The sequence below is a fragment of the Bidens hawaiensis genome, unplaced genomic scaffold (genome assembly GCF_021521415.1).
Source record: "Bidens hawaiensis isolate Kalapana, Puna unplaced genomic scaffold, B.hawaiensis_p1.1 tig00002306_1, whole genome shotgun sequence".
Taxonomy (NCBI): Eukaryota; Viridiplantae; Streptophyta; class Magnoliopsida; order Asterales; family Asteraceae; genus Bidens; species Bidens hawaiensis.
This window is the reverse complement of record NW_027491123.1, coordinates 338118-360521: the sequence shown is the minus strand read 5'-3', so window position 1 is coordinate 360521 and position 22404 is coordinate 338118. Positions and strand designations below refer to the sequence as shown.

Here is a 22404-nt window from a genome sequence, read left to right as displayed (position 1 = left end):
CTTATATTTAGTAGAAAACCCATAAATTCTTATGATTAAATTATTTTGAAAAAAATATAAAAAATCCCCTCAAAGTTTTATTAACTAACAGTTGGTGGACAACGTTAATAAGATGGACTAAAACTGGTAGTTAATTGAAACTATTGTGCTATAAAAGACTAAAATAAACTATTGGACCAATATTGATAATTTTAAGAAACCACAAATGACCAAAATCGAAGTTCTCTCAAATAAAAATTAATCTCATCAAATATTGGATCTGAAAATCCTATAAAACAGGGATATAGTGAAAATTAATATTTGATTTTTTTTAAATATTATTTGTAATTAAGAAACAATTTTATAATAAAAACAATAAGTGGATCATGGATCCCACCAAACCTAGATAGTTTTTAAACGGGTCATAATATCTCGTTTATTTGGGAAATTATTTAATTATCAAACCCTAAGTATATTATTAACTTTTTTATGATAAATATAATTAAAATCTAAAAAAAAATATAAATTAATACCGGACGACACACATGTAGAACAACTCCAATAACATGGGGATAAAAGCTAGTGTATGTGGAAGTTGTGTCATGTATCATGACAATTTTACAAGTCAAGTCAGCATATCCGTGAGCAACCGGAACACGGCTTCAGTGATTGATATGTATTATGTATGGGGTCGAGGTGGCCACATTACTGACACACCTTTTGTTTTGCTACTCCATCATATTAAATTAATATATAATCTTTCCAGTCACTCGACACTTACACTCTTGATCCATAAATTAGTCATTTCATTTCATCATTGCTGCTAACAAATCAATCGATACTAGCTATGTGGCTGTTTGGAAGACCAGGAGCTTCTGGATTCTCTAAGCATTCAACCGCCGAGCAGGTTACCGATGGAATTGACGCCTCTGGACTCACCGCCATTGTTACAGGTTCCACTTTCTCCATCACTTTTCAAATCAGTGCGCAAAAAGGAATTCATTCAACGCCATACAAATCCGACACAGTTGGATTGGATTGGATTGAATACATGATCTATATGATGTATATATGTGTGCCCTGGAGGAGCAAAAGTGAAATCGCACTAAAGACAATGGTACATGCACCAATCAGCAGGTGCACCGAGCCACCGAATCACCGATGGCTTACATGCACTAATCAGCCGGTGTACCGATGGTTGATAGCCGAAAGACAAGGGTGCATGCACTAATCAGCCAGTGCCCCGATTGTTGAGTGTTATGTGCCTTATGTCCAATGCTTGATGCAAAACTGCTATCGAGCCAGGGATCTCACCGGAAGTAGCCTACCTGTTCCTATGGGGTAGAGGTAAGGCTGTCTACATCTTACCCTTCCTAGACCCTGTCATAGCTATGCTATTGGTGGGACTTACTGAGTACGGTGATAATCTATACGAACCCACTGATCACTAGATTAGTTAACTGGATCAACGACTATAGTTGACAGATTTGCATTTATTTTGAAAGTGTTAGGCTTACTTTGAAAATCAAAAGCTATGGTATTCTTCTTTTGAGCACATTTAACAATTTAGGAGTGTTCAACGAATCAATTTTTTTTTATTGGCATCAAATCACCTAACTTTGATTCAAAAAGAATATAACTGTTTGACTCAACAAGTCCGCGACCCCCTTTTGGATAACAAATCAGATTCTACTAAAAATAAAGTTTTGGGTTTTAGGGGCCAAAGAAATTGCACAACCTGCTGATATCAAATTTCGAATGCTCAAATTAATCAAACCAAATTATTCAAAATTTGAAGCTGGACACGAATTTGATTCGAAATTCGATTACTGAATTCGAATTTGATTTGAAATTTTGAGATTGGATTCGAATTTGACTACTGAACATGAATCAGAATGGTGGAATCAAATTTCGAGTTTGAGTCGAACACTGAACACCCCTAGTTGACAAACTGCTCTAGAAATCAAAATCAAATAACAAACCGTTAAACAAAGTGACAGACTAAATGAACTAGGAATCTAATGCAGAAACCTAAAACCAATTACTAGATTAGGGATTTAGAATTTTACGCATTTTATGTTTTAGGGTAATTGTTTCTTGGGTTGGTCATTAGTTGCATGTGTGTATATAAAATAAAAATAAAATGCATAATTTGAATTAGAATTTTCAATCGAATTGAAAATCACAAATTCGTATTCAATTCGAAATTGGATTACTGAATTCAAATAGAATTAAAATATTAAAAAACTGAATTCGAATATGGAATCTGTATTCAATTCGAATAGCATTTTGAGTTTTTGTTTTAATGCTGAGCATCCCTGTTAACAGGAGGATCAAGCGGCATTGGACGTGAAACAGCACGAGTGCTAGCCCTGCGTGGGGCCCATGTGGTGATGGGAGTTAGGAATACGGCTGCGGGTAAACAGGTTCAAGAAGCAATTGTCAATGAAATCCCAACAGCTAAAGTCGATGCCATGGAATTGGATCTTAGTTCCATGGCATCTGTTAGGAAATTCGCCTCTGATTTTAATTCAAGTGGTCGATCATTGAACTTGTTAATGTAAGATTTAAATCAAATAAGCAGTCATATGATTTTGATTGCAAAGTTAACTTTAAATTTGTTCTGATTTTAGCATGGTTTATACATTACAACCTTTATTGTGATCACTAAACTCTGTTTTTGTTTCCATGTTGGTTTTGTTAAGAAACAATGCAGGTATAATGATGACTCCATTCATGCTCTCTAAAGATAATATAGAACTACAGTTTGCCACCAATCATCTAGGTATGTTTCATGTGTGTTTTCTTTGGTTTTTAAATCATTTTTGTGCACTATGTTAACTTGTTTTAAATTTGCGAAAACCATAACATTTGCAGGTCACTTTCTTCTAACACATCTTTTGCTTGACAATATGAAGAAAACGGCACGTAAAAGTAAGAAAGAAGGAAGAATAGTCAATGTGTCATCAGAGGCGCATAGGATTACTTATCCTGAAGGAATTCGGTTTGATAAAATTAACGATGAAAAAAAGTAATTTTTGTAAAAGGAACCTCACTTTAAGATTGATTCATCACAATTTCACTTTAACTTGCTTTGTTTTGTTGTACAGGTATAGTAAATATCAAGCATATGGTCAATCAAAGTTAGCCAACATTCTGCATGCTAATGAGCTTACAAGGCATCTAAAGGTATAACTTTTTCATTTTCATAAATTACAATACTATTACAATTACAAGACAGAAATATGGTGTTACATGTTATCATATGCTTAAAGTGAGGTTATTTGTTACTTGAACAGGAAGAAGGAGCAGAAATAACTGCAAATTCTCTTCATCCCGGGGTAATCTCAACAAACTTGTTTCGCCATGTTTTTAATCCTCCCAGCTTTGCTGAAGGTAATGCTATTGAATATTTACCAGAAAAAGGGAAAAGATAACTATATTACCTTATAAATATTGTGTAATGTTGCTGTTATGTTTAAATGCAGGTTTTGTTAGCAAGCTCACCAGCCTTCTGATAAAAAATGTTCAGCAGGTTAGTAACGTGTAAATTTAGTACGGGTCAACGATTTTATCCGTTTTTTACTATGAGTTTTATAAAACCATATAATTGTTTACTAACTAAACAATGTAAAGATTGACTTGATAGCATTTTTTGAAAAACTTGGGATCATTTTCGAACCGCTTAAAACCATATGACCCGTTTCATTTTAACCTAATGCATAAGACCATAATTATATATATATTCTCTTTTGGTTTAGGGGGCTGCTACGACATGTTATGTTGCACTGCACCCGCAAGTGAAAGGTGTAAGTGGTGCGTATTTTTCAGATAGTAACTTGGCGAAAACAACGAAACTAGCTAAAGACATTGGTTTGGCCAAGAGATTGTGGGATTTTAGCATGAATTTAATCAAGTAAAGCATGGTCCAAATTGTTGATTTTAGCAACCAGACTATGAATAATTTTATGTAGAACAAATATACACATAGGCCATAGCTGTCATTTGGCCAGAATATATATTTGAAATAATTAATTAGTTTAATGTTTCGTTTTTAATGTACATAATATAGACATCAGAGAATCAGACATCAGACATCAGAAATGAAATTGTTAGAAAACATGAACCATTGTTAGAATAAATTAAATGATTTAGGTTTGTATTTTTTTTTCTTGCAATAATTTAGTCTACTGCAATGAGCATCTCCATATACACATGAAGTGGGGTACGTGCTCAAACAAACTCCGATTGAACTCATTTTAGCGAACCACAATCACAAAACCTTTATTTTTAAAATGATGAAACTTGCCAATATTACTAATGAAGATGTTTATGTAATTTGTTTAAATCATATTTAATGTATTTCTTTTTTAATTATATTAACTTTTTTCGTTATTTATCATTGTTTCTTGTTTTTTAAACGACTCATTTTGATCCGACCAATATTTTGCCCCATGTAATAATCTATTTTTGGATATGCACTGTATATATGGCTTGAGCATTATTATTTTTATAATTGATCTACCTTATAAATATAACCGAAAAAGAACTTATAAAAAAAATAAAAAATAAAAAAGATAATAAGCTAAGACAAATGTACATCGAAATCATTATCACACAACAATGAATTTACAAAACTAAAATTGCAAAGTTGTTTTTACATTTTGCAAAACAAAATTGTTCTATAATTGATGTATGTCTATGCCCTTATAAGTGTCAAACCAATAGCTGTAACTATGACGGTCGAAGGGACACCAAATTTGAGATGATCCCAGAATGTAAGATTATATCCGAAATTCTGAGCACGACGAGCTTGTTCACATACAATCAGATTGGCTGCTGACCCTAGCAGTGAAAGGTTCCCGGCCACCGTGCTCACCCAAGCCAATATTAACCATGCTTTCTTTTCTGTTTCTGGCGATAAACCAGCGGCAGCTGCTGCCACCCTTCCTCCCAGCAACAACACTGAATTCATCACAAAAAGTGAAACATTAAACCCTGTTTTTCAAATGTGAACTAGACTGTAAACGAATTAAACATTCAGTGAACCGTTTGGCGGAGAGTTCTTGTTTGAATAAACAAACAAACATGAACAAGTTTCTTTTTCCATTAGTTAAAGGATGAACATGAGCACATATCTCGTTCATTCATTATGCTCCTTCATTCATTATGTTCCTGAACGTTTGTTTATGTTCGTTCATTTATGCTCGTTCACTTACGTTCGTTAGTTTACATTTATTTGTTTATGTTCGTTTATATATTCATTTAAAAACTTCATGCCCATTACAATTTAGTCCAATTTTGTGAAATTAAAATATTACCTCTTACAATTTAGTTCGACTTTGTTAATTTCTTTAGGTCCAACAGATTGATGTTCACGCTTACTTTTGATTGGTATTCACTCGATTATGTTGGTTCACCAATGTTCATTCGTTTGTTTACGTTCGTGAACCATTCGTTTATACTATAAATAAACGGACTCGAGCATGCTCTGTTCTTAACAAACAAACATGAACAACAAAATAGGGGTGTGCAAAAAAACCGAATATCCGATATCGAAACAGATGAGCACCTTTAAAAGAAAACCCTGTTTTTTTTTAATTTCCGTGTTTGATCATTTGGTCGGTTAACCTTAAACGAGCTTACACAAATGAAGAAACACTAAGTGAACCCTGGACAGATTATAGATAATCTGGGGGTTAAGTAATGTTTCCCACGAGAATGAGGTCCAACAGAGACGGTTGTTCTTCAGGGGACCTGCAAAACAAACACCGTAAGCTCGTCACTGAGAAGGGGGGGGGGTTCCTCCTTGTGACCACCCTCCGGCGTGAGAATCAGACTAGATTGCTCTCAATATAAGTGTATATTAAGAGATTGCTAGATAACAGGATAGCAGATGATCTTACCATTCCAAGATGTTGGAGTATTTATAGCCGAAGGTAGGTTTCCTAGAAGGTACAGCCGGCTGAATAGTATTCCTGTTCTACCAACAGTGGACTATGCACAGGCCATACTGGTTGGTGGATAGGTTACGGCCAACAGTGACAAAGTCGGCTGCACTATTCCACCAACTGTAGATTATGCACGTCCCACCTACTGTGGATTATACGCAGGCCATGCTGGTTGGTGAATAGGTTACGGCCAACAGTAACACTATTCACCAACTGTATGCTGCGCACGCCCCGCAGTAAGGGTTGGTGAGTAGGCAGCGGCTAATAGTGACAAACAGTACTAGAGGGTGCTCCTCCTCGTACTGTTGTCGGTGAGCTGTCACCCTGTGATTGGCTCATGGGCTGTTCTGGTCAGATTGTCTGTCCTATCCATACCTTGGTAGGTATAGTACAGAAGATCTTTCAGAATCATACGGACTGGCTCATTTTGGCGGGATTGTTCCCGCCTTGCTCATTCCTTCATGTGACTACTGAAGTATCTATTGTCTTGTGCGTGTAGCCCTGCTGTCTGCGGGTAGCCTTCCCTGATGGCTTGTATCCGCAACTGCGGGAACAGGTGGGGTACTTCACCATTGGGAGGCTTTCCCTGCGTGTACAGCTTGCGTACTGCGCGTAAGGTTCTCTGAGCATGGTGGGTCCTGCGGGAGCAGATGGCCTTTGCGCAGACGTCCCTGTTCAAGGTGAGTCTTGCGGGACCAACTGGGCTCTGCTGGGACCTACCTCTTCAAGTCCCCCCAGTCCAATGTTCTTCTCATGAATGTTTAATAAGGTGAGGTGAACTTTTGGACTTTAAGCAAGGGGTTTTGAAAAGGGTTTTTAGTTTTAAGGTTCTCCGTGGGGATTCTTCCCGCGGGTTTCCTAATGTCACTTGCAAAAATTCCCGATTTTTTTTTTGCTTGATCTTTGGGTATGATGCGGGTAGGTATGTAACCTTCTCGCAAGTCAGGAGCGTTGAGTCTTACTTGTATATAGTCTCCATGGGGTTCTGGTGGTTTTCAACATAGTGATCAATTATGCTAAGACCACCAATTCCATCACGGAGTTTCAAACAATATAATTCTCGACGTTCCCGTTATGCGGGGATGTTATTCCTCTATCCGCAAGCATTGCCCAGAAGATCCTTCTTGGTTTCAATTCCCTACGGGGCGCTAGGTATGTGAAGGGTTTTGCCTTAACACTACCCGCGCTCGTCTTACGGTTACTTTACTTCCAAGGTACTCTTGGCTTCAATTCCCTGCGGGTGCTAGGTATGTGAAGGGTTTTGCCTTAACACTGTACCCGCACCCTGCTTATGGTTACTTGGTTGCCAAGGTATTCTTGGCTTCAATTCCCTGCGGGTGCTAGGTATGTGAAGGGTTTTGCCTTAACACTGTACCCGCACCCGGCTTATGGTTACTTGGTTGCCAAGGTAAGTACTTTCCCGCTTACTTTTGAATCTTTTTGAATTTTGAATTTCGAAATTCGAAGAGTTGGTGGAAAGATAGGAACAGTCCAAACATCTGAAACGTCGTGCGACGGTTTCTTCTGACTGTGTCAGGACGTGCAGGAAGTTATGGTGACGTGACAGTACATGGTCATTCCAGACGCTTTTTCAGGCGCGTGGGCGCGATTTTTCGGGCGCGTGGCCGCGAAATTACTGGCACGCGTCCTTTTGACAGCTGTTGCCAGCTTGCTTTTTGCCACGCGTCATAGTTTCATTGCACCCTCGATTTCTCTCTCCTCCGCATTAAATTCACCGCATTAATTGCGATTAGTATATAAAGGGGGAGAGGGTCCTTTGTAATTCACACCTTCACCCTTCTCTTCTTCTTCTTAGCGATTTCCGGCAAATACTCCCCTTTTCAGGCAAGCATTTTCCCGAAATCGCTTTCTTTCTGCAAGATGTCTTCACATGATCTCGAGTCTACCACCGATGACAGGAGTACTGCTGGCGAGTGCCAGTGTGCTCTGCCCGGCGATCAGTACCGGTATGTTGTTAGGAAGTTCATGCTCGATCCTCTCAAGCCTGAGTTTCCTGAACCCCATCAGACCGTGTACGATGCCCCCAGAGGCAAGATCGGGGTTTATGCAGCATTCTTTGTCTATGGGAATCTTAGGTTCCCATTGACAAAGTTTGTTTACCGTGTCCTCGAGAGGCACGGTGTTCATCTGACCGAGTTGCACCCCATGGCGATCGCCAAGATTCGCCATTTCGAGTGGGTGTGCCGGATTTTGGGCCTCGAGCCCCATGTTGACCGCCTGATGACCTTCTACACTTGGAGGTGCATCCAGGGGTGGTATACCCTGACAACCCGTATCAAGGGTTTAAAGATTTGTGCCACCGAGCACAGTCTCCGTTCGTGGAAGCGGGAGTTCTTCTACATATCCGCTCGCGCCGTCCCCCTTGCCATGAAGTTTAAAAATGGCCAAGCAATTCCGAGCCTTCACGCCACCAACTACCAGGAGGCGGAATGGTTCTCGAAGATATCCCGGGTCCAATCTCCGGTTTTCCGGTTTCCGGAGTCCGGGATGGTGATGTTGGGGATGAGCCGAGTGTGGAAAGAGGCTGACGCGCAAAAGGTTCCGATCGTCCTCGAATACGGTTCGAACTCTATCCCTTACGGTATGCTCCGTTTCTTTTTGCTTATACGAGTTTATCTTCTAACTGTTTATTTTCTTTCAGAGGGGAACGACTTGGAGTCGCTCCTGTACCCGAGGGAAGCTGACGGTCCCGCGCGGATGGGTACTCGTGCTCTAGACGAGAACGAGTTGCCCATCCTGGAACAAATGGCGGATCGGTTCGTGGAGGTCTACCCCTTAGGCCACGAGATCCTGAGCCACCGGCGGCCAGGTAAGGCGTTATTCCATCCTCAACCCCTCAATGCTGTACCCGCTGTTGGAATTCCTGACATCCCGTCTTCTTCTGAGGAATCCGCAGATGGTCCTTCGTTGGTGCGGAAGAAGAGGGCTGCCGGTGGGAAAGGGAAGGAGAAGGCGGCCTCCACAGCCGATCCAGTGATTCTATCTGACACCGAGTCAGATAGTGAAGAGGTGGCGGGGAACCCTGGTGGTGAGAAGACCACTGCTCCGGAGGCTACGACTGTTACCTCCGGAGGACTAACGACGACGACGGTTACCGGCATCAAGAGACCGGCTCCATCGGGTTCGTCTCCGCCCGTCCGTACGTTCAGGCTCAAGAAAACCCGTAAGTACAAACATCCTTATCTTTGTAGATTTATCATACTTCATAAATTTATTGCTAATACACTTGTCTTCTTTGTGCAGGCGTGGATGTTGACGCATTCCAGGGTGGAGCGCAGAGGAGTACCTCTCCGCCAATGACGGTAGGCTCGGTCAGCCTACCTGAGGCGTCGACCCAGGCACCTGCGCCTGCTTCCGCTGGTCCAGTTGCTCACTCCTTTGAGCCGACTGTTCCAGCCGAGATGACGTCACCGCCGGCGGTGAGTGCGATTTTTACAGCATCCTTCACCGAGCCGGCGGTTACTGTTGATGCCTCCGCGGCGGCGACCGCGGCGGACACCATGCCTCCGCCATCGACTGCGGCGGAAACCATGCCGCCTCCGCCATCGGCCTCAACGGCCGAACCTTCAGGTACGCGCGGGGCTTCTCGCCGATCTTTGTTACCTTCCCATCTGCCTGACCTTTTGGATGGATTTCCCTTAGGTTCAGGTGATGGGTTCGGTGGCTATCGGCCTGTGATCGACCCTACAGGTGCGTAGGGTTCTTTTGGCCTTTATGCATTTTTTATCATCTTTTCCTAACTGCTTTGTTTCTTTTGCAGTGTCGGATTCCAATGAAGTGTATGTTCCAAGATGGAACATTCGCCGAGGAACAACCCTTCGCACACCTGTGGAGTGCGTGGACTGGGCTCGCCACGCTGCTCCCCATGGTGCGTTGGGGGAAGCCATGGTTAGCTACCAGGAGGGTAGGCTAACCAACGAGCTTCGGGTTCTCCTGGCCCGGATGCAGCCACGCGTCGAGCTGCTTTGTCGTGAAAACGACAAGTTGAAAGCAGCTCGCGTTAAAGAAGTATCTCAGGCGCGTGCTCTCCGGGAGGAGAACCAAAAACTAACCGCAGTAGCTGCGGAGAAGGAGAAGGCCTTCAAGGCCCTCGAGGTTGAGGTTCAAGCGCGACTCGAGGCCCGCTCCAAGGCTGCCCAAGCTGTTAACGAATAGCTTCGGCTAGCTAAGGAGACTGCGAGGAACGCGACCGAGAGGGCCACCAAGGCTGAAGCTGTTGCTGAGCCTCTCCGCCTGGAGAATGAAGAACTTAAAGCCAAATTAGAGGCTCTTCAACAGGCTCATGATGCCTTGGCTATGGAGGATGCGAAGAAGCTTCAAGAAATCCTGGACCAGAGGGGTGTGCTTGCGCACACCGAGCGGAAGCTTAAGAGCGTTGAAGAGGCCGCTGCAAAGGATGTGCTTCTTGCCAATCTTAATAAGAGCGAAGCTGAACGCGCCTGCACCCAAGCTCTGGTTGCCAAGGAATGGCTTCTTCGAGAAGCGTTGCCTCAGGTATTTTAGCTTTGTCTTCACGCTTTCCTTTGTAAAAATAGAAGTTTCTTATACTTGTACATTTTTTGTAGGTCGTGCATCGGGTCTGTTCAGAGACATCTTACGACGATGCTATGAGCGCAGCCCTCAACGCTTCTCATGAGGATGGGGAACGGACCGGCTTCCTGCTTGGTCTAGGGTTTGCTGAGAAAGGCGTCCCGCCTTCCAACTTCCCTTTGTATAATGCGGATACTGAAACTATTTACGACCAAGCAGTGAACCAGTATGCTGCCTTCCCGCATCCGGTGGTGGAGAAGGTGAATGAAATTGCTGCTGCTGATGATGGGCTTGCTGTCCTTAGAGCTTTCCTTGAACCGCCACACTCTGCTGATGGTGCGGGTCCAAGTGGAAGTGGTCCTGAAGCATGATCCAGAAGATCCCTTTCCACCACTAGCGTAGATATTTGCTTTTGTATTTCTTTTGTATGCGGGTATACACCCAGCAATGTTTGTAATATTCGAGTTTTGATGAAATAAAGAATGTGTTTGTCCTTTTCTTTGTTTATTTTACGCATGTTTACACTTAGCAATTTCTTTAGTACTTAGATAAGTTAACTTTTTGACGTGGTAAATTATAAGTTTATTTTGCTTCCTCTTTCATGATTGTGCGGGTAGGACCGTCACTTGCACTTAGTAGGATGGCTAAACTTACATTTAACCTGCGTGGAAGTTTTCCTCATCTTTTCCTTTGAAATTTTCTAAGTGTTCAGAATAAGTTAACCTTTGAACGTGGTAGATGATAGGTTGAAGTTTTGCTTCCTTGTTCGTGATTGTGCGGGTAAGACCGTCACTTGCACTTACAAGGATGGCTAAACTTTACTTACATCTGACCTGCGTGTAGGTTTTCCTTATCTTTTTTAACATTTTTAGCGTTGTGTTTATGCGGGTTTTACCGCCTTCCACACGCAACTACTTACTTCTTCACACATTGATGCGGTGAATACCGGCACATGGGAAGTTCATAAGTTAAAGGTAAGGCTATCAACACGTTGTGAAAGGAGAATCATTTCCATTAGAAGTGGCTCTTAGGCCTTTTCTTTACAAGTTTGGAATTGATCTACATATAACATTTGCGTAATTGAGCTCCATTCCATGTTCTTGGGATGGGAGTGCCATCGAGCCTTTCGAGCCGGTATGCGCCCTTTCCCAGAACTTGCTTGATAACGTATGGCCCTTCCCAGACCGGGGCCAGCTTTCCTGGGCGTTCTTGGTTCGAAGCCTCGTTGTTACGCAGTATGTAGTCTCCTTCATTGAAGTTGTAGAGTTTTACCCGCGTGTTGTAGTACTTTTGCATTTGTCGTTTGTAATTCTCTTCACGCACTGCGGCTAAGTCTCTGCGTTCCTCGGTTAGCATAAGGTCTAACCGTCTTTCCGCATCATTGTCTTCTGGCTGGATCAAGACCCTTGGTGAGGGTAAACCAATTTCGACCGGGACCATGGCTTCAGTGCCATAAGTGAGACTGAACGGGGTTTCCCCCGTACTGGCCTTTTTCAGCGTTCTGTTTGCCCAAAGGACGTGCGGAAGGTCGTCCACCCAGCCGGATCTGTGTTTCAAGAGTCTTTTCTTTATGCCATCGACGATGCTCTTGTTTGCTCTTTCCACCTCACCATTACCTTGCGGGTGTGCCACTGAGGTAAAGGTGTGGGTGATTTGAAGTTCTTTCAGCCACTGCTGTAGCTTCTTGTCAGCAAAGTTGGTGCCATTATCGCTCACCAAATTCTGTGGAAGTCCAAAACGACAAATAATAAATTCCCAAATAAATTTTTTGATATGTTTTGCGGTTGTTTGGGCTAAAGGTTTTGCTTCTATCCACTTGGTGAAGTAGTCGATGGCTACCACTAGGAACTGAACATTTCCTGCTGCTGTGGGAAATGGGCCTGTCACATCGATGGCCCACTTCTGAAATGGCCACGAAGAAGTGACTGGAACAAGTTCATTCTTCGGGCGATGCGTGTTGGGTGCGTAAAGCTGGCAAGACCTGCATTTTCTGGTGTATGCCAGTGCATCCATATGCATCCCCGGCCAAAAGTATCCCGCATTGTTCAGCTTAGCCACAACAGCGCGGGGACCTGCGTGAACTCCACAGATGCCTTCGTGTACTTCCCTTAAGAGGTAGTCAGCATCTTGGTTGTCCACGCATCTTAAAAGTGGGCCAAGAAAGTTACGTCTGTAAAGGGTGTCATCGATGAGTTGATAATTCAGTGCTTTACAGCGTAGTTTTCTTGCCTGTGTTTTTGACTCTGGTAGTGTTCCTGCTGCAAGGTAATTTATTATTGGTGTCATCCACGTTTCTGTACCGGTTTGGATGACACAAATTTCCTTGTGCGGGACTGATGGTGCTTCGAGGAGTTCAATGCGGATGTCCTTTCCCAAGTGGGTGAAGGCTAGTGATGCAAGCTTGCTTAAAAGAAAACCCTGTTTTTTTTTAATTTCCGTGTTTGATCATTTGGTCGGTTAACCTTAAACGAGCTTACACAAACATGCCCCATTCATGTGTTTGGTTCATTTACAAGCCTAGATTTGCTTTGGTTTATCGGTTTATAACGGTTTATCAACACGCCTAAAGGAAATGTTGGTAGTGAATGTAAAGAATACCTGTTGGCACATTTGAAGCGAGATTTGATAGGACAACTATGACCATTGCAAGAACTGCTACACCACTTATTCGATCAATTCGCGCATAAGGTTCCATAAAGTCCCAAACTGCACTTGGGAGTCCGGTTTTGTTAAACCCTTCAACGGTCACAAACATTCCACAAAAGAATACCAATAGTGAATAAGAAACCTGGGAGATGAAAAGAAATTATTGTATGCATGTTAGTTATAAAATTGAATTCACAAATACATGTTAGTTATCTTTTTACCCGAACCCATTTCAGCCCGTTAGACAACAAACCCACAAAGAATGTACCTTCTCTAAGCACGGTCGAGCATCCTTGAAATCAAGAATCACAAGAGCCAATGCAGCTGTAATCGCGGTCCATGACATATTAAGTCCCAATAGAAACGAAGCCAACATCCCCACCGTAATCGTATACACTCCTATTTTCCAAAGTATTATCTTCCATTTAGCAGGCTTTTCATTTTCCTCCAAACCCAAATCAGAATTCGCACTCATAAATCCGTACGCCGAAGCAGCCCTTGAAACAACCCGTTCATCCTTCTTCTCTGCCTCGTCTTTCAAGCCATTTTCATCTCTAAGAATCTCATTGTCACCCGAAGTTATACGGTTCCTAAGAGTATTAATACTATTATCAATGTGTCCATTTACATGACTCGGCGAGCTATGAACGCTCATGATTTCATTCGAATTTTGAGTCGAAAGATGCGACATTGTAGCAGGTGAAAACCTATGTGAATTCACATCTTCCTCAGGCGTTACTTCAACCGGGGGCTCTTCTTCATCTTTCTGAACCGATAACAGCTTCCAAAACATGCATAATAATATCAACGCGTTTACACAAATTCCCACCAAAGTAGCACAAGCGATCCCAAACAAGAATTCCCCAAACGGGATCTTACTTTGGACCGCTATCACTAGATTCTGAGGGTTACCAATCGGTGTAGCAGCCGATCCAATATTAGCACTCGAAGCAAGTGCTAGTAAAAACGGATGTGGGGGGAGGTTTTGTTGTCGGGCTATTTTAAGTACAAACTCGGTTAAGACAACACACGACGTGTCGTTAGTGAAAAAAGCACTCGAGATTGCAGATATTAAGCAGATTCTACACAACAAGTCCTTTGATCCTTGGCTTTTCCATGAAAGAAGTTTGCCTAAATACTTAAACATATCGGCTCGTTCAAGATAAACACTAACCACCATTGTTCCAAACAAAAGACCAAGAATTGGAAGATCAATGGATTCAAAGGCTTGATCAGGTGTTAGAACCTGAAACAATACCATTAGCATACCACCAAGAAGCGAGCCTGCGGTTCGTCCAATGGGCATAAATGGGACGGCTGGAAAAACCGCCAAGACCCAAAATATAGCAAAGGCTATAGAGCCAAGAACTACTTTGATAGAAGGTGCAAGAACCATGGTTGCACTAAATGTTTAACAGCCAATTCAGTTTTTGATGATCAACACACCCTGAATATAAACAAATGAAGCAATTACTACTCGAATTAATTACGATAACCGAAAGAGCATAAAGATTACATTCAATTTGGCATAATCTTGACTATAAAAGCAAGAAGCTTGTTATCAAAATTGGGCACTAATATATGATCAAAATCAGTAAGTGCATCATTAAAATTCAAACTGAAAAAAAAAAAGAAAAAAGAAAGATACCTTGATAACAAATAAGAAGATTATGAAGGAGATATATGTAGAAAGATTAAGGATAGATCATATATTGAATTGAAGTTGATTGATCTATGTATGCATATATAATTAATAAGTTGAGAGAAGTATGTGGGTATAAGAGGTACACAGGGAAAGATAGGCAAGCAGATTGACAGCTTTTCATGGCATTTATATCTACAAGGTACAAAAACGGTGGACCACTATATGACTCCACACAAAACATTTAATAATATTTATTATTGTTTTTACTAATGTAAAAAAACGTGCTCTCCAACTATTTCACACGTCAAATCTTGTAAGCCACTTCAAGATGACTTAACTCACTGAAACAAATTCGTAATAATTGTCTAACACGTATCCTATCATAACTCATTAGAATTCTAAAATAATTATCCACAAAGTAATTAACTATTAATGTTTATTGATTAACTTGCACACCAAGCAATTAAGTCTCCTAGTCGGTCCATGCTTCTAGCCACAAAAGACTAAGAAAGGCCCAACACTATTTATCTATATTTGCTAAATGAGTTGAGGTAGCAATCAAATAGCAAGCGTGCATTAAGTGAATTGGTGAGATGTAAAAAATGCGTGGGCCAAATGCTAGTTAGCGGGTGGACTCGTTAAATTAAACAAATCGTTGAGTCGATACGTTTAGTAAATTTTATATTAGTAAATTTTATAGAAAGTTGTAGGTTTTGTAAATTTCATAAAAATTTAGGTTTTGTATTATTAATCTTATTTTTGTCAAAAGAATATTGTTACTATACTTGGCCATTGGCATCATAAAATATTATGAATATGAATCTTAGGGTCAAAATAAAATAGTATCTCGACGCAAAAGTGGCAAAAAGTTCAAAAAAGAGCAAATAAAGAATCTACCAATTCAAGAATCAATCCCATACGGCCATACCAATCACTTAAAAGCTTGGTTAGTTTAGATTTTCTATTTGCAGATTTCCAAGTCGACTTTTAGATAGTATTTTAAGCTTGTGCTCGGACCGTTTAATTATTCAGTAATTTATTAATTAGTCTATTTATATACACTTCTAGCTATATATTTATAGTATTAGGATCAAATACAAATAAATAAATAAATAAATAAATAACATAGTTTAAAAATCATTTGAGTGTTTATGCTAACATTAAAATGATTATTATGCTATAGTTTTCAATTAGATCTAGATCTCGCCCCTATATGTATATAAACTAGTATATTTTTCACGGCGCGTTACGATGGACGGGTTGGTAAAACCCGAGCATTGTTGATCTCGGGGCGTTAAGGAAGCGAGCCTACACAAATTCGGTCGGTTTCTGTCAAGTTCGTTACGTAACCAAAACTAAGTCAAAAATATAGAAAAACAAAATTGGCATTCGGTCGTTTTTTGTTAGTTTGTTACAGTACCGAAACTAAAACAAAACGCAGTGAGTCTACGCAAGTTCGCTCAGTATTGCCACGTTCGATATGGCACTGAAATTAAAACAAAAACAAAGTTAACGTTTGTTACGATACCGGAACTAAAAAAAAGTGAAGTGGCCTAATGGAGGGCCACCACTTGGCCCAATCATATCTTTGTTTCACCAAACTTATATTTTATACATATAATGATAATAGTGCTAACATATAAACAAATAAAATATTTAGAACAACGTTTATTTGATCGGTAAAACTGAGCATTGGTAATGCCTAGGCTTGCAGCAGTGAGTCGGTAAAACCTGAGCATTGTTGGTCCGTATGTCATATCGTTAGTCGATACGAATTTCTTTGGTTTCAGTTACGCTCATTATGGTACAATAGAAACAACGTTGGTAAAACCTAAGTGTTAAAACCCAAAATATAAATTCGTCGATTTAAAATATATATAGATTAACATATAAAAGTATAAAATATTTAAAATGGTGTTCATTCGATGAGTAAAGCCCGAACGTTGGTGAAACCCGAGCATTGTCGGTCTCGGGTGTTGCAATGATCAGTGGGTAAAACCCGAGCATTGTTGATTTCAAGCGTTGAAGCAATAAGTTGACGCAAATTCAGTTGATTTCGACTATGTTAGATATCACATTAAAAGTAAAACATTGAATAAAAAAAAACAAATTTTGATGTGGCGCAATCAGTGCCTTTGCGGCACCAACAACAATTGTAATTGTTATATAGTACTAATAATAATATGATTACATATTCAATTTTAATATCATATATATTACTTGGCTATTTATATTATATATATATATATAGTGATAAACATCATCTAACTATGTGCTTAGGTTGGGATCAAATATAAATGAAATTAACGTGCTAATTATAAGAATCAAGTAGAGTAATTATATAATTATATAATAACTCTATTTGATTCTCACAATTAACACGTTAATTTCATTTATACGCTAATTTTCTCCATATGTGTTTAATACTTTAATATATGAAATAAAATTATAGTCAAAGTCGGTGTATGAAGCTCAGGTTCCAACTCGTTTATTGAACGAGCTTCAATATAAGTGAATATCCGAAAAACATGCTGAATAAAATATATAATATGAAACTAATATTAATATAATAAAACATATATAAACGTAAAATAGATATAAAATGTTGATTACAAAAATAAATAAATAAAATAAACAAATAGACAATGTTACGTATGTATTCATTCATATAATAAAACAACAATGAAAGTCATATTGTATCTGCATTGGTAATTAAATAAGAAATATCACCTTATTTGTCGGTTAATTGTGAAACAAAAAAAATGAAAAAGAAAAAAAAACAAATAATAATTAAATAAAAATTTAAAAATATCAACCGATTAAAAGTAAGAAATAATTTTATAATATATATTGTACATCACATGCACAGGCAAGAGGACACAGGAGCTGCAGTACCGCCGCCCGTAAGCCACCTGCACGCCGCGTGAACCCCGCCGCCCACAGAAGCCAGACAACTTCAATCAGAATCTACCGGCTATAAATCAAGAGCCAATCTGGTTACAATCGCGTCTTATTGTCCGTCACATCTATTTCTCTCTACTTAGTTTGCTTTCCATTTCCGGCAAGAAACGAGATCTTCGACATGGAGAGACAACATTGCAACCCGAAACCAACTTCGCCATTAGTCATCTTCGCTACGTGCCGCCGCCTCGAACCACTAGTAGCTCCGTAACAGCCTTCAACCATCGCTGCAAGTCGTTTTCCGGAAACAACTAGTTTTTTTTACGCCGCTTGCTACCGAGTAACCTATAACCGAACCCCTAAAGCTAATCATATATGTTAAATACGTTATGTGTAGTTGTTTTGTAGCCGACAACTCAACGTTATGCATAGTTGGGTTTTGTAGCCGACAGCTCAAAAATAACAAGTAACCATTTGAAAAGTTTTATAATAATAATAATAATAAGGATGCAGACGACACATGAGTCCCTTAACACCTTTTTTCCTGTATGACTTCTCTAATGGTTTTGTTTAAAGCATATATTCCTTCTCATAACACACTTAACCAGATTCATTTGTCAATCCATAGTCTCATACATTATATTAATTACATACTCATGTTTTAACAAATAAATAGATCCATAGATATTCTTTTCCAAACAAGGACATTTTAAGCTCGATATCTTATATTTATAAACATAAAACAAATATGTGGTTCAAATAATAAGCAAATTGCATTTGGTCGTTAAACTAAATGAATTCAAAAGATAACAAACAATATAGTTAAATTTAAACTAAATGTATTCTTAATAACAATACTAAATTTAGTAAAATTTTCACTAGACATTGATTCAAATGTTTTTCTAATTGAACGAAATTTTATAATAAATTCTCATTCAGATTATAACTACTATGTAGGTTGTTACAAACACACCTAAGCGAATATCGCACCTTTGTAAATCAACACAACACTAAAATAAAGGTACGGATTCTTACCACTCCCCTTGTTATTATCGTGCTCGATTGTTTAAACCCTATTGATGTTTCACGTTCTTTTGGAACTCCTAAACGTCTTTGGAATATAAATCGGATCTAATTTATTTTGCTTCGAACTCAAAATATAGATTGATATCGTACGCATGCGAATAATTTTTAAGTTTGTACTCAATATCGCATGTTCCGTTACTTATTACACTGTATAGATAATTTGTTGATATTGTTTGTACTTTGAGCGTGTTACCTGCATTTGCTGGACTTATTATACTGTAAACATATATTTGTTGTTATCATTTCTACTCTAATCGCATTACTGGAATTTGTTGTACTCTGGTACCCTGAGTTCTACGCTTCCTGTGGAGTGTCCCACAGGCACAACATTGTGGCATCGATGTTGTGTGCTCCTTCCGTGACGGAGAGATTAGTTCACGGCATCTCTTAAGGGCAAGTGTGGCCCACAGCTATTAGGAGGCGTATGGATCGATCATAGGTTGTATGGATATGTATGGTATGATCGTGGATGGCTGAGTGTATGCCAACACCCCATCGCACTATTTTGGGTGCATAATTCTGCAGGACTATGTAATCCCACTGGTATGTTATATGTTTTCGGCTCATGGGTATCATCCGTATGATACGATTTATTTTATTGGCTTGCATACTTTGTATCGTATCATTTATGTTATTTTATCTCTTTATCTTGCTATATTTGTTTTTATTTATTGCATGGTTATTTGAGCCTTTTATCCGTACTGGGCATTCGACTCATCCCGTAAATTTTTTCCCCTCTCAGGTTCACAGGTTACTTTGGGCGGTATGGAGAGAGTGAAATAAAATTTTAGGATGCTTATAAAGATTACTAACTAGTGGAATTATGTCTTCTGTCTCTGCATACCTTCGTACGTTATGACACGTCAGTCAATTCCAGGTTGGGGTGTTACAATAAGCTAGAGTTCAGACTCAAACTTGTTTAAATCGGTTAGGATCATGTTTTCAGTGAGCCAATTTCGAATAGCTTTGACTTGACTCATTTACACACGAGTCACGTATGCATGTCGCATCAAAAGGAGAACTCGAACAAAAATATATATATGAAACAAAGTTGATCGAAGCCAATAATCAAGCAACTCTAAGTAGAAAATATTGATCATATATGGGTGGATGCATGCATGCAATGAAGAACATAAAGAATGAATTGGAAAATTATAAGAACTCACCAAACAATAGTCGACTCAAATCAAGCGATTTGAGCTCGTGAATCAACGTGACACTGAATGATCATACAGCAGCGAATGGCAGATACGAGGTTGCTTCAATAGAATTGCAGGTTGTTTCTAGGGGTGAGATTATATGGTGTGGATTCATGCATGATACAGAACAAAAGAGGTGGAGAGTTGAGACAAGGCTTGTTGGTTTACCAAACATGATATTAATAAATATGCATTTTTGTAATAATAAGTAGTTTTCTAAACATGGTCTGTCAAATGAAAGTATCACACGGGATATTAGTTAGGCTGTGTCGGTATCAGAACTGTTGTTTTTTTCTTTTAAAATAATAAATTGTATCGGATTCGGGCATTATTCAAGATTAATAATCAAGATCAAAATGAATATTTGCAATACAAAAAGATGTGTGGACCCACCTTTCGCCTTCATGAGTGCTCTCTTCACATGTCTTTTGTCTTTGAAAATTGGAGTTGAAAATTTAGTTCAGTACACATGTAAGATTAACTTACAAACAAACAAAATTATTGTACAAAACATACCAAGTGAACTGAAACACGTATTTTCGTAATTACTATTTAATTAAATACAAATAGAGTAATAATAATCACTTCACTTATAAAGTGTAACATAATTATTATTACAATACTTCATTTTTTAATACTTTTAATAATAAGAGTAAATTGCATTTTTCCTCCTTTTCGTTTGTACAAATTTTCAATGGTTGTTTATCTTTAAAAATATCAAAAACCGTTTTTTGTTCAAGAATCCTTGCACAATTTGTTCTTTTCACTAATGAAGGTTAAAATTTTTAGTTAAAGCCAATCAGACATGGTTCAAATAAAAGTTAATAAACATCAAGTGTTCTTTTTGGTGCATAAATATTTTAATACATAACAAAATAATTTAGCCGCTCAATCAAGAAATAAATTTCAATAATGATATACCAGAAGCGCATAAATAACCATATTTATTACTTTTTACCGTATAAGACAGTTATTTAACCGCACGTACGTAACCCAAAAAAAGGGCCACCCCTCTTCTATAACTAGCACAAACAATAACATAACCACTCGAAAATACAGGTTTTCCACTAAAATCACAACACGTAAAATGCTTACACTTCTAGTTCTAACTCTGTTTCTGCCTCTTCCTATCATGATCCTCTTCTTCCATGGCCTTCAGTTTGTTCTTTATCGCAGCTATTTTGGCATTTCGGCTCGTTTGACCCGACCCATTACCCAACCTGTTTGACTTACTTGACTCACCACTTGATTTCCCAACTTTACCCTCCGTTTCAACCAAATACTTATCTCTAGCATACCGCACATCCAAAGGGCGCCCACATGCCAGCTTACCTTGCATCTTCTCCTTAGCCAGTTTAGCTTCCTGCATACTCACTTTAAACTAAATAAATCAGAATTTTGTTAAAAAAAATATAGATAAAGATAAAAATAACTTAGAAGCGTGTACTAACCTCCTTTGTGCTAAACTGTACAAACGCATAGCCACGTGGCTCGCCACGTTTTGGGCCACGCGTATGCCAAAGATAATCCTCACACACAATCTTTCCAAATGAAGAAAACATCTTTATCAAAGCAGCTCTGTGGATTTTTAACATTTGGAATATTAGTAATATGAATCCTTATATAAAATGATTAAGGAGATTGCATACTTGTATGCATGAAAAATAGAATTAACTTGCCCGAATAAGATATATATATATATATATATAAGAAAAAAGAAGCTAAATTAACCCATTGATTAACAGTTTAAGTGCAAAACGCTATGTATGTACTTACTCGGTTATTCTCATATCAAGGTTGCCCACATAAAGCCGGCTTTCACTTTTTTCATCTAAAATGACATCATTATCTTTGTCCTGCATTAATTAATAACATATCTGTGTTATGAAGATTGAATATGCATGTGATCAATTAAAGCAACAATATAGAATTACTTGAAAATGCTAGTAGATTTTGTAGTTTGATCCTACCATCTACAGGAAATGATCTTGTTGACAAAATTAACTCCACTTGCAAAAGACTTTTAAAGCCTGCAAATCAGTCCAGAAAGCATGCACACATGATTAGAGATTTAAAGTACAAAAGGATGAATATTATATACTTTAAAGATGAAACTGCATACTGGTTTAAATATCAGCCAGTAAGTTATTCCTTCTAGCTGTTCCTTGTATAATTACATATGAAACGACTCAACTTTACAAACAAATTGACTTGGTTAATTGTAAATTAAACGAACAAAGATACAAACAAAATGTTGATTTAGAGTTAAAGATTGTAGGCCTTAGAATGACCACACAAGCTTACCTACATTACTATGTAGCATTTCAAATTCGGCTAGAGAAGATAGAGATCAATGTGTAACATAACTAAACCATTCGAAACCTACACTTTTAAATTGTTTCTTATTTAAGCAATACATGAGAAGCCTTAAAAAGAATAAAGAAAT

General features: G+C 38.9%; 3 protein-coding genes across 4 annotated transcripts; 1 reads left to right on the top strand and 2 right to left on the bottom strand.

The window, feature by feature from the left end:
* The first annotated feature begins 815 nt into the window (after positions 1-815).
* On the top strand, positions 816-3950 carry LOC143616330 (short-chain dehydrogenase TIC 32, chloroplastic-like). Its single transcript, XM_077089195.1, has 8 exons — positions 816-932; positions 2308-2539; positions 2685-2764; positions 2857-3010; positions 3090-3168; positions 3279-3375; positions 3468-3514; positions 3741-3950. The coding sequence occupies exons 1-8, from the start codon at positions 827-829 to the stop codon at positions 3897-3899; spliced, it is 954 nt and encodes a 317-aa protein (XP_076945310.1). The 5' UTR covers positions 816-826; the 3' UTR covers positions 3900-3950.
* Positions 3951-4592: 642 nt separating this feature from the next.
* Positions 4593-14577, bottom strand: LOC143616319 (silicon efflux transporter LSI2-like). Its single transcript, XM_077089187.1, has 3 exons — positions 13396-14577; positions 13080-13269; positions 4593-4944 (listed from the first exon to the last, which is right to left on the bottom strand). The coding sequence occupies exons 1-3, from the start codon at positions 14521-14523 to the stop codon at positions 4679-4681; spliced, it is 1584 nt and encodes a 527-aa protein (XP_076945302.1). The 5' UTR covers positions 14524-14577; the 3' UTR covers positions 4593-4678.
* Positions 14578-20943: 6366 nt separating this feature from the next.
* Positions 20944-22009, bottom strand: LOC143615477 (uncharacterized). 2 transcript variants are annotated; one of them, XM_077088596.1, is made up of 4 exons: positions 21929-22009; positions 21735-21814; positions 21410-21536; positions 20944-21321 (listed from the first exon to the last, which is right to left on the bottom strand). In XM_077088596.1, exons 1-4 carry the CDS (start codon positions 21929-21931, stop codon positions 21064-21066), a joined length of 468 nt encoding a protein of 155 aa, XP_076944711.1. In that variant the 5' UTR covers positions 21932-22009; the 3' UTR covers positions 20944-21063. The 2 variants fall into 2 exon arrangements, with proteins under 2 accessions (XP_076944711.1, XP_076944714.1); XM_077088599.1 differs by lacking the exon at positions 21929-22009 and having other exon boundaries at positions 20944-21332; positions 21735-21779.
* Between the last annotated feature and the right edge of the window lie 395 nt (positions 22010-22404).

Bases quoted from the DNA above. Each gene is read 5' to 3' on its own strand.
- LOC143616330 (XM_077089195.1), top strand. From the start codon at position 827: ATGTGGCTGTTTGGAAGACCAGGAGCTTCTGGATTCTCTAAGCATTCA. The intron at 3,169-3,278 runs GTATAACTTTTT...TTACTTGAACAG, and splicing joins AGCTTACAAGGCATCTAAAG to GAAGAAGGAGCAGAAATAAC. The intron at 3,515-3,740 runs GTTAGTAACGTG...CTTTTGGTTTAG, and splicing joins TGATAAAAAATGTTCAGCAG to GGGGCTGCTACGACATGTTA.
- LOC143615477 (XM_077088596.1), bottom strand. The intron at 21,537-21,734 runs GTAAGTACATAC...AAAAATCCACAG, and splicing joins CTTGATATGAGAATAACCGA to AGCTGCTTTGATAAAGATGT. The intron at 21,322-21,409 runs GTTAGTACACGC...GTGAGTATGCAG, and splicing joins TACAGTTTAGCACAAAGGAG to GAAGCTAAACTGGCTAAGGA.
- LOC143616319 (XM_077089187.1), bottom strand. From the start codon at position 14,523: ATGGTTCTTGCACCTTCTATCAAAGTAGTTCTTGGCTCTATAGCCTTT. The intron at 13,270-13,395 runs GTACATTCTTTG...TTCATCTCCCAG, and splicing joins CTCGACCGTGCTTAGAGAAG to GTTTCTTATTCACTATTGGT. The intron at 4,945-13,079 runs GTATTCTTTACA...TGATGAATTCAG, and splicing joins CGCTTCAAATGTGCCAACAG to TGTTGTTGCTGGGAGGAAGG.